This window comes from Vigna unguiculata, chromosome 11 (assembly GCF_004118075.2).
Source record: "Vigna unguiculata cultivar IT97K-499-35 chromosome 11, ASM411807v1, whole genome shotgun sequence".
Classification (NCBI taxonomy): Eukaryota; Viridiplantae; Streptophyta; class Magnoliopsida; order Fabales; family Fabaceae; genus Vigna; species Vigna unguiculata.
Genome location: NC_040289.1, coordinates 38,288,717 through 38,302,174, shown reverse-complemented (window position 1 = coordinate 38,302,174; position 13,458 = coordinate 38,288,717). Strand labels below are relative to the sequence as shown.

General features: G+C 32.8%; 3 protein-coding genes across 3 annotated transcripts; 1 reads left to right on the top strand and 2 right to left on the bottom strand.

The window, feature by feature from the left end:
* The first annotated feature begins 114 nt into the window (after positions 1–114).
* On the top strand, positions 115–1,414 carry LOC114169943. Its single transcript, XM_028055350.1, has 5 exons — positions 115–243; positions 328–430; positions 529–638; positions 748–869; positions 978–1,414. Exons 2-5 carry the CDS (start codon positions 328–330, stop codon positions 1,255–1,257), a joined length of 615 nt encoding a protein of 204 aa, XP_027911151.1. The 5' UTR covers positions 115–243; the 3' UTR covers positions 1,258–1,414.
* Positions 1,415–1,931: 517 nt separating this feature from the next.
* Positions 1,932–4,837, bottom strand: LOC114168864. Its single transcript, XM_028053832.1, has one exon. The coding sequence runs from the start codon at positions 4,512–4,514 to the stop codon at positions 2,289–2,291; it is 2,226 nt and encodes a 741-aa protein (XP_027909633.1). The 5' UTR covers positions 4,515–4,837; the 3' UTR covers positions 1,932–2,288.
* A 2,969-nt stretch (positions 4,838–7,806) lies between these two features.
* Positions 7,807–12,900, bottom strand: LOC114170511. Its single transcript, XM_028056002.1, has 7 exons — positions 12,368–12,900; positions 10,601–10,938; positions 10,053–10,205; positions 9,184–9,276; positions 8,990–9,048; positions 8,365–8,458; positions 7,807–8,150 (listed from the first exon to the last, which is right to left on the bottom strand). The coding sequence occupies exons 1-7, from the start codon at positions 12,768–12,770 to the stop codon at positions 7,932–7,934; spliced, it is 1,359 nt and encodes a 452-aa protein (XP_027911803.1). The 5' UTR covers positions 12,771–12,900; the 3' UTR covers positions 7,807–7,931.
* Between the last annotated feature and the right edge of the window lie 558 nt (positions 12,901–13,458).

The window sequence follows — 13,458 nt, the reverse complement described above, 5'->3', positions numbered from 1 at the left end:
ACCAATCCCAACGCGGCACACAACTACTCTCCGCTGTCTTTCACCCAAAGGCCCAATAACAATTACTGGGCTTAATTTGTCCAAACTCCAATTGGGCCTTTTTTAATACTCCTAATCCATAAAAAATATCCTCCCTCAAATCCAGCATTGTTCTTCTCTCACAGAGCAGCGAGCGAACGACGAAAACGTTATTCGTCGTTTATCTTCGACCTTCATTTCCCGGCGGCGACGTTGACGCCTATCGTTGAGTATTTGTTCTTATTTTCTGTTTAGTTTTTTTCTCTGATTTAAGAATGTAATTTGTCTTATAGTTTTTGTGCACTGCAGATGGAGGGTAGGTTTGCTGAAGAACTTTATGCTGAAAGTTTAGAACTGTCCAAATTAGAACTCACATCCACCAGTGTTGCTGATGAAAAAGATAAGTTAAACGGTATGATGTAGTTTGAGTGAATTGATTAGGAATGAATGTGTATTGATTTTCAGTCTCTTGCTTTAGTTAATGCTTTTAATTTTTCATTACGGTTTTAGATCGCGGTGGTGATGATGATTTGAGTTTCTGGGATGATTCTGATGACAAGTTGGATAGTTCGTTGGATTTGGACAGGGAGTGGCAGAGGAGGCATGACCAATTCCATACGGTGTTTGTTTAGCATTGTGGAATTAGTTTTCCTTAGTTTTGTTTCTAATTCTACACTTCTATATTGTGATTATCTAACTATGCATTTTCAATTCTCCATCATATTTCAGATTGGGTATCGAGATGGTCTTATAGCAGGGAAGGAAGCTTCTGCTCAAGAGGGCTTCAATATTGGTTTTAAGCAATCGGTTCTTGATGGTTACAGCTGGGGTGTTGTAAGAGGTGTTACCAGGTACTCTTAGAGGGAAATCATGCACTTTATTTCATTTTTTGCACTGTGGTTGTTTCACTAATTGTATTTTTTTTTTTAAATTCTTTTGGTAACTTGCTTCTTGTGAAGTGCTTTTTCTCATCTTCCACACGAATTAAAAGAGAGGTTGATTCCACCACAAGAAAAGAGGAACGAATTCCAAGGGCTGTATGAATCCGTGCATTCTTTGTCAACACCAGATGCTCTTGGATTGTTTGGTGAAGAAATCAAAGCAGGAGAAGCTTTGGAACATAGTGAACACTCGGAACAATCTTGCCATGGCTCTCAACTGAGAAATTATCGTGGACAACTTGAATCTCTGATTAGTGATTCTCCGGCCATTGATATCCATTTACCTGAACCAAAATAAATGGTGATCTCTCTATTTTATGTAATATACTTCAACATAGAATGATAAGAGCTTCTTGTAGGACACATTTTCCGACTTTATGATTGTAAAAACATATCAGTTGGTGTAATTGTTTAGTTTTATTAAAAGTTTGCTTTAGTTTTTTGGTAAGTTAAAACCAAATTTTTAATTAAAAATTTGCTGTTTTACCTTTTTCTTAGTAGTAGGTGTTGCCATTTGATGTTCTCTAACTTGATTAAATGAATAATGTTATTCGTGTCTACTTTTGCTTAATAAAACACAACAAAGTTGAAATGGCAATGTATTTGGTTTTCTGAATCATAGTTAATGAAACCAATTTCCATGCAGTTCATTATGACTACGTTTATATATAGTCACAAAGCAGTTTAACTTAAGTTTCCCGTATGTAGAAAAATTCGAGTTCACTGCAGTTAATAGTTTTCAGGTGCACGTATACAAACTTCCAACCACAATTTGAATTACAAAACCTCAGCGACTAAGCATTATTATATTTTTTTCATTTTTCACCCGCCATAAATTCTTCTATTGGTAACTAAACCTCAACAGTTGGTTGGAATTATCAACCGAACACAATTATTCACTAGTTCTACTTCTATATTCCCCGATTATGAAATGAGTAAAATAAAAAACAAAATCATAGAAAACAAATACTGATAGCTACGCTTTTGGATAGAAATAAAATGCATTTATTATACACGAAAGTAATAGTCCATCAAACACAACTTAAACAAAGCAAATACCAAAGTAAGCATAACAAATTCATATAGCAGATCCACGTCCGTTTCTTCTGTTTCTGTGTTCATGTAAAAGCCATAAAACCCTGCCGGTGGAATTTTCTCCAAGCTTCAGAAAGCAGATGCATAGAAAGTTACTCATTGAAATGGGTACTTTCAGATTTCTCCTGGTCGTGGAGATTGGCTTTTTTCTGGTGTCTTTGATTTCTGCAAGATAGCACTTGATGTAAGGAATGAGAGAAGACTCTCAGTGTTTACCTTTGTAGCATGCATAAATCAGCTACAAGCTTGAATAGGTCTTGCATGAACAAAGGGTGAATCATTTCTTATACGAGCTTCGCCTTTGGGCATTGACATTACTGCTTCAAAAGCTTCAACCAGCAATGACACTTTCCTTTTCCCAGCTGGAGCAAGTTTTGTGACAACTCGTCTCAGTGCGAAATCAAGCATCCAGTCCTCTGCATTTTTCCTTTCATTTATCATTTGGTGCTTCAGATCAACCTTCTCTGGTTCTAGCTCAGAAACTAATGGCAGAAAATTTGGCTTTCGTGGGTTTATCTTTCTCATTTCCTCTTCCTCTTCTACAGCTCTCTTGCGCTTAGTTCCCCATTGCCAATTTTTGTTTGCGTGCTTCTCTTCACCTCCTGTGCTCTTCAAGTTACTACTTTTAACTTCATTTTCCTCTGAAAATTTTTGCTCCTGAATAATAATGGTGGTGCTTTCTTCAAGCACTTTAGACATGTGAATTATGTGCTCCCGGTTAAATTCATCATCATCATCATCATCATCATCATCATCATCATTCTCTAGGCTTGCATCTTTATCTTCATAGCTCTCATCAATCTTGCAGCTTTCACTACTGCTGTGGCATTCACTATTTTCAACAATCTCTTCATCAAGTAACATTGAGACACAACTAACCTCGTAATCCACATGTTTCTCATTTTCTCCGTTGTTATCCTGTTCATTAGTTAGAGTCTGAAATACTCCCTTGCTCAAAGTAGATTCCTCATACTCGGAATCTATATCTTTGGATGGATAATATTTTTCTTGAATGAGAAACTCGATGCTTTCACTTGTGTCTTCAAGAACAAAATCAGTGCAATGAGGTTGTGCTTCAAAACATATTGTCCTCTCTTCTTTGTCTTCTTGGAGTCTGACATCTTCAACATTAATGTCTGCATAATTGCTGTTAAAGATGTCATCTAACAACATTTCAGATTTATCACGCGATCTCTCTGATAGCGATTCGAGTTTTGAGTTGATCTCCTCCACTGAGAAGATAGAAGAATCAGTAGTGTCTTCATAGATGAATTCACGGAAATGTTGTTCCTCCCAGCATGGAGAATAGTACTCATCCAACTCAACATTGCAGTAGCTTTCTGTACAGGTTTCTTCATGAAACAAGCTAGTTGGATGATTTTCCTCTGCATCTTCAACATCTTCTCCTAGATGAAAGCTCCATTTGTTATCTACTTCAGCTGCAGCAACAGTGAAGTAGTTTCTGAAATCCCCTTTCTGAGACTTTAGGAGATCAAGAGTCACACCTTGAGTAACTTGCTTGACACCATCCTCTTCTGCTGCAATGCGATTCTCATCCTTTGCAAAATTGATATCTTCTGGTTTTTCAATCTCTTTGACGGTGTTGAATTTTCTCACTTCTTCAGCTCCTTCCCTTTCCTTGGCATAGATTTCAAAAAGGAAATCCATACCAATTTCTTGTGCCAAGGGCGAGATTGTTGGATTACCTATAGCAGCTTCATCAAATTGAGGCTTTTCATTAAAGAAAATCTGCTCAATATCACATCTTTGAGGGATCACAAGTTCCAGGTTCGTGTTCTTCTTCTGGGTCTCCAAAAGATGCCTTCTTGCTGACACGAAGCTCTTCAATGGAGGCAAAGGAGCATGACCATGGCCATTAAGAGAACAGTATGTATAAGGGCAAACCTTCATGACCGAAACTCCCTCAGACTCAGTTCCTCCGGGGTGAAGCGTGAGGAACTCGGGGAAGTTATACTCTTTCAAAGTTGAAGAACACGTAGCCCTCTCTGGTGCATTCACGTCTTCGAACATAACTTCTGATGTGAATTTTTTTGAACAAGCTTTGCAAGGCTTAAAGCTATGACTCTTCGTTAATGTTCTCACCGAATTCAAACTACACGATCTAGACAAAGATTTTGCATGTTCTTTGCAAGAAACGAAACTAGCTTTTGAATTTCTCATACCCTTTTGTGGTAGACTCTTACCATCTGAACTAGATTGTTTATGCCGATGACTAACAGAGAAAAGCTCTTTCTTTGCTTCCGAACTGCTGGTAGGCTTCATGTAATTTGGTGACTTTCTCGGTTGAGATAAAGACGATGAACGAGAAAGCTCAAAATCAGAAAGCTGAAAGGACCTTGACATCATCATTTTCTTCATCGTATCAGTTTTTCTGGTTTTGCCATCTTGGTGCTGAGAGAAAGATGGCTTCGAGTTTCCTAGAACTATTCTTTGAACCATATTCAACAGAAAACCACATACATAAAAACAAGAGATTTGGAAGCAAAATCAGTGTTCCTTTCCGTGGTGAAATTCAAGCACAAGAAAAAAAAGATCCTCTTGTGCTTTTGTTTTCCACAAAAAGGAAGTTCACATTGCAAAAGAAAAGAAGGAACTATATACCCAAAAGAACCAAGAAAGATTCCTCCCTCTTGAACAAGGCTGATACAAGTGTTCCATTGTGATGCGTACTACTAACACAGGGTTTAGGAACCCTTTGTGTTTGAGCATTATTAGTAATTGAAACACCAGAACTCTCCATTTGCTAGTGACTTGTTTCGTATATTTAAAGCATAAAATCGTTTTTGATTTAATTCCTTAACTCATTCCCCTTCGAATGACTAAATTACCCTATCTTTCATTTGGATAAACAAATTTTAATCAATTTTTTCTGTGACAGATGAAGACAACACAATTTTTTCTACTTTGCATGGCTTTTGTTCAGAGGCAATTAAGTTCTATTAAAGCACCCATTTGGTTCACAAAATCGCCCCAACGGTTTTTTTGCTTTCAATCAATTGCATGTTAATGGTGTTGCATGAACAGATTTCAAAGTATTGTGATTGTGAATAACTCTTTTCATTGAGAGTAGTCTTCAGTTCGTACAATGTTGGGTTAGTTTTCTGTTGAGGAGTTCGAAGTAGCTAAATTTTCTACATAGTACATAGAAATAACTACGAATAAATTGTAGAAGTTATGGAGAACGCGGAACCTTCAATTTTGAAACACAATTTGCATACAAAAAAATGCATGCTAACAATGCTTTGCTAATAGTATAAAAAAATTGTATGTATTATAATATGTATTAAGCAATCTCATATCCTAAATTTGATAACTAGTCTAATTATTCAGGTATTAGAAATTTAAATGTATGTTTAAGTTTTACATTAAGCAAAGATAAGAAATTTGATTACCATATGACAAAGAAAATTAGTCAACTCAATATATTAAGATATTGAATTCGAGATAGTTTCAATTTCTATATAAATTAGGCTCATGTGTCTCATTAGTATACTTTTTGCTGATAAATTTTCAAAAGATCACATGTGGTATAAGAGGGAAAATATAATACAGTGGAGGAGTTAAGAAAAAAAAAAAGTCATTTTGATGAGTAAATGAAAAAGAAAAAACCAGTGTTTTAAATATCTTAAATTTGAATTATGGTTCTACCGAAACCGGTTTTCTTCAATTTCAGTATACCTACTTCGTTCTCACATTATTTTGGATCTTCCTTGTGTTTAAATGAACGGTGCAACTCACATCACATGTAATGTCAGAAGTTGATAATGAATGAATTGAACATTTTTTTATAATTCAACGATTAATAAATGGTATTTCTCATGATAATTAATACCAATGATTCAAATTTTGGAAGTTTGTATAATTAATTATTTCTCGTGTAATTTCATACTTTTGAAATTTATAATTAATTTTAATTAAGAACATATTGAGCAGGAGGCAAAGAGAGGCAAAGATAACTGCAAATATGGGTTGCCTGTGGGCCCTAAATGGGCCATGGGCCCGTCTCAAACTAACCTCTCAGCTCCTTCAAAGATTCAAAGAATGGTTAATGGTAATTATGGTTTGGCCCACAAAAATAAAAATAAAAGGTAAAACTTAAAATCAAATGGTAAGTGATAACCCAAAACAAAAATATATGATCACTGTATCTTTATTGATTTTGAGGCAACGAAACTCCACCAACCAATGCTTTCTCTTAGTAATCGATAATGATCATAAATTAAAAACGTAGTTTCTGAAATAAGGTGAAAGAAGATGTTTTTGGGTAGAATTCAAAAATCGTTTAAATCAGTGTTCAAGAGAGAGGGTGACCAAAGGTCTAACATGAATACAAATTTCTAGATAATAGACGTTACTTATTGAATTTTTAATGCTTATATTTAATTATCATTATAACAGTAAGCAAAGAAGTTCATTTTAAAAGTTGAGTCAATTGTGACAGAGAAAGATAATCCTTCCTTTCATATACTTTTTCAACCTTTCATTTATTTGATTTAAAGATCAGTTCAACGGATTTTAAAAAAAATCAGTTTCACTTTAATGTTATATATTTACATTCTCTGTGTCATTTATATTTATACTAAAAACACATAACACTTAGAGTAATAATGTATTTCTTTTAATTCAGATACATAAAAAAACACTAAAACCATATTAATTTAATAACTAGTAACTAATTTGTGTAACTAGAAAAAGCTTAACTTATAATGATTTTAAGAAATAGATTTGATTGTGTATACTGCTTTTATGGTGTTATACACATATATAGATATCAAAATATATCTTTCGATAACAAATTTCAGTCTATTTTTTCTCTTTTACAGTGAAAGAACATATTTAGCTACTTGCTTTTCTTCTTATACCACAAGCATCATTTAGACTTGTTCATCAAATTAAATTATTTATTTCTTATTTAATTGAATTAAATTTTTATTTAAATTTATTTTTAATTAATATTCAAACCATCAATTAACTTTGTAAGTAATAATTAAATGCGCAAGATATTAGCTAAATATTATTTTAATATCCATTGTACACTTATTGATTTCCAATTTTTTTAATTTAATAATAATTTAGAATGTATTTTTTATAAAGCATTATAATTAACAGTTTTATTATTACTAAATAACATTTTAAGCAACAAAAAAATAGAAGAATTTTCTTAGCCATTAAATTTATAACAAAAAGGTTAACCAAATAATATACGAATCGTTATAAAAAAAACTACAATAGAAACACATTCGTAATATTAAATATCAAAATTTAATGTAAAAAAAACTGCTCTTTATTCTTTTACTATTTCCTTGAAGAAATTATGAACAGTAACATTTGTTTACAGATTCAGCACAAAAAGTGCCAACAAATTTATCATTTCAAAAATTAGTAACTATTAATTAAGTATATTAGTTCTAACAAACTGATAATTGCATACTGAAATAGGACAGCTTCTGTATAATATAGCATGAATTAAAAAAAAAAATATTATTACTATTATAATATAACCTTTCTAATAAGTTTGATATAGTTAAATGATTAATACGCATTTGCTTGGGGCGTTCTTTTTGTTTTTTTCCCTCTGTAATTTTTCTTCTGAAAAAAAAAAGTAATATGTCGGAAAAAAAAAAAAAACTAGTCAACAAGGAGGTTCACAATGCTTACAGTATGTAGGGTACTTGCAGAATTCTTACATTTGCAATCGTAGAGGTTAATTTTGCAGAAAAATTGAATGAAGTAGTCCAAATTGGAAGAATTTTATTCTGTTTAGACGATTTGATCATTGACATGTAATACTATGAAGAAAAACAAAAAGGGATAAGTATACAAAGTTTAAAAAAAAAAAGAGAGAGAGAGAATTATTTATATTCCTTTCCTAAGAGCAACAAATAATACAATAAAAATGGGAGAAAGAAGAAAAAGAATATACGGCAAAACCTGATTCATTGCACTTTCTTGAACCAGGTCATCTTCTTCAGAATAGTTAGACCTTTTCTCTACAAATGCATCAAAATAATTCTGGTAGCCTGTGTTCTTTAAATAAAACGGAGAACTTGTTGACACTTTCATCATTTCCATAGCCTGCCAGAGTTTGTAATACGCCATGAATGTAAAAGATAAGAACAAATAATTAATCGTGGGACTTCTTTCTTTTTAATGATGTGCGGAGAAAACATCATAGAGTAGTGTTTTAGACATTAGATAAAGTACAGTTCTTGTAAATTCAGGTTGAACTGTTACGTAGAGTACCATTTTGCTGAAAGACAAAGACATTGTCCAGGACACCAGAAATTACCTGAAAGCTGTACATGAACTGTCTTGCTCTCTTGCTTACTTTAGGATTTGGATGAGATACAAGCTTCTCGTACTTACTTCGAGCCTCATTGGACCTGTCAATCATCAAAATATGTTTGGAAATCTTGAAAAATGAAAAACGGGTCAGTTAAAAATGAACACCACCACTTTCAAGTATAGAGGTTGGAGTGGTTCCTGTCAAATTTTTTTTACATGTCAAATACATTTCTCAGTTAACATTGAAACGAGAACGTATTAAATGGTGTAAATAATTCAAAAACTAATGTAAAACACAATTGACACTTCAACAAAATTTAACTTAATTGGTTAAAATGATTATATCCATTCATTTCTAAAATTTTAGAACTAAAATGTATCAAAGTTTCAGACAGAGACAAATTCTAATTTCCTATCAAAATTCAAGACTGAAATCATATTTAACCCTTAAACCTAACAAACAAAATGCATAATTTTGAATAAGAAACAGTCACGAACACGAACACCACACAAGTTGAAGTTACAACCTTGCACATGCATATTCAATAATAGGATGTCATCAATTCTAAGTAGAATATAGTTTCCTAGTTCCCATTAAAAGTTTGGGTATGTGAAGTTTCTGAACATACCTACTGAGGGAGTCTTGACAAATCGACCACTGCAAAGCAGCTAATCCATGGAGTTCACTCTGCAAAGACATGATTAATCTCATACATTCCTCCATATTTTTTTCCTTAGTTTCCCTGATAGAGTATATGTTATTACATTTAAAAGTTCAAAAAATAGATGTGATACTATGCTCAATAAAACTTAAAACATTTACCTCGAAGGCTAATTTATCCATGACCTTCTCATAGTAGGGCAATGCTTCGTTCAGCTTTCCCTCATTCATTAACAAATCGCCGTCCTTCAATGCCTATAAATATCGCATGCAATTTAAAAAGTAGGTGGGGTTATCAAGAAAAAGATAATCAACTAAGAGGCAATAACACATTAAATTACAAAGATAACCATCTAAATAAAAAAGCATTTAGAATTTAAGATATCCTAGCTAAAGGATCAAAAAAGTTTGTGCAAGCTAATTTTCATTCTCATCGCATCTTTCTGCCCAACCCCTTGCTTCAATCGTTCAATCACAATACTGAACTTAAGGCTTCATTGCTATAACCAGTGGAGATAGAATTTACTAACCAGGAGGAAAATTGCGGTTACATTGCAAACCCAAGAGACTATTATTAACACGTCCGTCAATATAAAGGTTAAGCTTAAATCAATTCATTCCAAATTGCCATTTTGATGTTGCTCGATTAATTTGTTTGGTATGAGCAGGAAAAAAGAATTAAAAGATTTTTTTTCTCAAATTACTTCTTATATTTTTCTTGCAAGTATAATTGCTTTGAGATGAAAACTGATAAAAGGCTCTAAATTTAGTGTATTACCACTGAATGCATTTTGAACATTTTGGGAAGAACATACAAGGTGAACGTCAATCTATTATATTCTATCAAACAAAGTTATGTCCATGATTTGAATAAGCCAAGAAACCAGAGCAGCTTGAGCTGTATTTTTCTTTATACTGGTCATAGCAATCAATTGTTAATGATAATCAACAGCCAGTACAAATATTACAAAAAAAATCTTAAAAGAAGGACATAACTGCCGCAATATTGGTATACCGCTATATATGCGTACCTCCTCACACTCAGATTTTAGCTTTGGATCAATATTCAATCCAATTTTCTTTTTGTAGGCAGCAAGAAGCTGCTTTGTGCGTGCTTCTTTAACAGCCTTTTCTTCTTCAGTCTCTAGAACATCTCCTGGACGTATAACTCTCCCACCACCAAACTGAAAGTGCCAAAAGGAAAGTATAAAAGGTAGGGGGGAAGGATAAAGGGGAATCAAAAACAAGTGGACAAAATTGGTTTCATTATGCAGGAGCATTTGACAAGAAAAAGTGGACTTTAAGCCTAACTTAACCTTCTAAAACCAAGTCTAACTCTTGACTCTAATGCCGTGAGAAAAAGTAGACTTTAATTTTAACTCAATCTTACAAAATCAACTTATAAATAGAAGTTTACACCCTTTTATATACACTGTAAACTCGTCTTATCTCCGATCGATGTGAGATGTACATAATTATAGACATAAATAAGTCAAGAATATATCTCTTGATCAATAATAAAATAAACCATCATGATAATATCTCATCTATATTTCAATACAAAAACTAAATGCCATACTGTTTTTGAAATATTGGCAGGTCTAGGAAAGACACCCCAGGTAGAAACTTTTGGCTTGTAAAGTTCAGCCTCGTCTTCCTCAGTTTGTTCAGGTTCTGGAGCCATTGCATCACCAAACTTGCTTGTGTCTCCAACAATAAGCTCCACCTCAGGCAAGTCATCATTAAAGAAAGGGTCCGAAATAGGAACCAACCCAGGTGGCAATCCCCTAGTGGTCTTCTTATCTGCAAAGTCAAGCCCCACAAAATCCATTCTTGAAACTGAAAGTTCTCCCTTCTTACCAACTTTGTCGTCCATAACATTTTCCCCTGAACTCCTCTCACTCCCTCTCAAGGATCCTAAAAATGAAACCAAACACCCAATTTCACATATGCATATCGAAGGGCAGATACATACCTAATACCTTCTCATTATACATTACCAAAGAAAAATCGATGGAAGTCCTGGTAAGATGGAAGATATCATCTAATATCTATCACACAAGTTCCCTCTGCTTTGTTTCTAAAGTATCAGTTTCTCTACATGTACTAATAATAGGGGAAAAAAATGAAAACTAAACTCTTTTATCAGTTAAAATTAAATTAGTTTCTAGATGAAAAACCTTCCATAGCAGTCAACAAGTATACAAGTTGGGATTAAAGAAAAGACTTTTACAAAAGTCATCTAGATTCTACAAAACTATTTAAGAATATAATGAATTTCTAAACAATTTGATTAGGATTTTGTAATTTCAATTTTAAAGGATTATTAAAATATGAAATTATAATATTTGGAAATGGTTTATAAGAATTAAAGGATTTTACGTGTTAAAAAATGTACAACTAGTCCATATTTTATTTTTTTCACCAATTATGTGAATAATAGTATATCTTAGTTGTAATTAAAGTATATCTTAATTGCACTTCATGCCAAATATCCAAGATATAACATTTGATATTAAATTATCAAGTCATTATTACAAATATTAAGCAGCTAAATAAATAAAATATTAAACATCCAGTTTAAAAAAAAAATACTTCATGACAATTTATTATTTCAGGCAAAAGTTAATTGAACTTATGATCAATAAATTTCAAAACAATTATCATAATTAATGAGACAAATAAAAAATAAATAATACGATTTTGATTAAAAAATGTAAAACTAATATAAATTCTAATGACTAATTAACTTTAATATATTATTTTCTTATATAACATTTATCTACATATTTAAATTTATAATAACTCTCCATATTAATATTTTCTCATCCTTAGTTTTGAATCTGAGTAATAAGTTGATAGTCATGATTGTTTTCTTATCCAATAATTGCATACACGAAGATTCATCTTCCTAATTCAATAGAAAATTCATAAAATATCAGTAATGATAAAATAGTAGAATTAGGGTAACTTTTAAACGAATACTCACATGTGAATATCATTTCAATGTTTAAAATTATTGATTGAACTACAAGGCTATTTTATTAAAAGACTTAAAACCGTTTGAAATCTGAATTGAATACTCCCTCCTGAATTTTTAAAAGGAAAACCCAATTCATTTTATCCTCCTAATTTTCTTCTACAAGTTTATTCAAGCAAAGTTTGAGTTAAGACAATTTGTTAAAAACATCGGAAGTAACAAGCATCGCTTAATCACATAGTGTTATAATAATTGTTAAAAACATCGGAGATGAGCATGGCTTAATCACTAAGAATTATATTAATATTGCATTAATCGAACACATGAATGAATTTATGAGCAACAACAAGTACCAATTAGTATTACCTTGTGTTTGTGTTGTTTCGCTAAGAGCAACACCTTTGTTCTGCTTGTACTTTTTGGCCTTCTCCATTGCAATCTTCACGGATTCTGGCAAATCCTTTTGGCCCTCACCACCGACGTTTTCCTTTTTAACCGAATTACCATCATCAGCGTCTTGCGTAGTTCCCGAACCAGAGTTCGATTTGTTGGACTTTTTATATGCTTGGGCCTTGCTGAACGCAAGCTTCACGGGATCCACGGGGCCCGTTCGGGCTTCGGGTGAGGGTTCAGAAGATTCGGTATTGTCGGGACCCAAGGCCCAACACAGCAGCTTGGCGGGCTTAAGAGACGCTGAAGGCGGGCCTGCGAGTTTCGTTGGGGGCGCGACCCGTAACGAAGAGAACCATGGAGGTTGTAAACAAGCCATGTGTGATGTGTGTGAGGGGAAGCGAAGGATCAGCAGCAACAAGTATGTGTCGCAGTGTTCGCAACGCAGAGGAACCGACCCATTTAGTTTCTGGTTCCTATTCTGTTGTTTGTTAGATAAGGCAAACAAACCAAACCAGCAATTTTTCTAACCTTTTATTCCATTTTATCGACTTTATTAATTCATACTTCTCTTTTCAAATTTCTTTTTCAGACTATAATGTATTTTTAAAATCATAAAATCATAGTTAGCGTCCAAAAGATTAACATTATGAGTATTAATATATTGATTGTTTGTTTTTTATTAATTGTTATAGTCAAAAGCCTAATTTTAAAACTTTACTGAATCATCTTGTTGTATTCCTACATTAGTCCTACTTGTAATATCTATGTGTTTTTTCTTGGTTTTTAAATTTCACTCTAAATATTTAGATATTATTTAAGGGTTATTCCAAACACCTAAACTGAATACACAAACACATAACAGTCATTTAAGTCATCTAATTTGTGTCTAACAACAGAATAACTAACGCAGACAAAGAAAGTGTGATGACAGTTTTATAAATAAATAGAAATAGTATACGTCTGCCACTAAGGGATGTTACGTAAAATTCATTTTAAATTTGATTTAAGTCCTATTTATTTTTTTTGTGCGAAAACACGTTGAAAATGTTTTTTCGAGTTAGAGT

Coding starts and splice junctions, on each gene's coding strand:
- LOC114169943 (XM_028055350.1), top strand. CDS start 328: ATGGAGGGTAGGTTTGCTGAAGAACTTTATGCTGAAAGTTTAGAACTG. Junction 431..528: donor TGAAAAAGATAAGTTAAACG/GTATGATGTAGT, acceptor TTACGGTTTTAG/ATCGCGGTGGTGATGATGAT. Junction 870..977: donor GTTGTAAGAGGTGTTACCAG/GTACTCTTAGAG, acceptor CTTCTTGTGAAG/TGCTTTTTCTCATCTTCCAC.
- LOC114168864 (XM_028053832.1), bottom strand. CDS start 4,514: ATGGTTCAAAGAATAGTTCTAGGAAACTCGAAGCCATCTTTCTCTCAG.
- LOC114170511 (XM_028056002.1), bottom strand. CDS start 12,770: ATGGCTTGTTTACAACCTCCATGGTTCTCTTCGTTACGGGTCGCGCCC. Junction 10,206..10,600: donor CTGCCAATATTTCAAAAACA/GTATGGCATTTA, acceptor TGGCACTTTCAG/TTTGGTGGTGGGAGAGTTAT. Junction 8,459..8,989: donor TGTCAAGACTCCCTCAGTAG/GTATGTTCAGAA, acceptor GATGATTGACAG/GTCCAATGAGGCTCGAAGTA.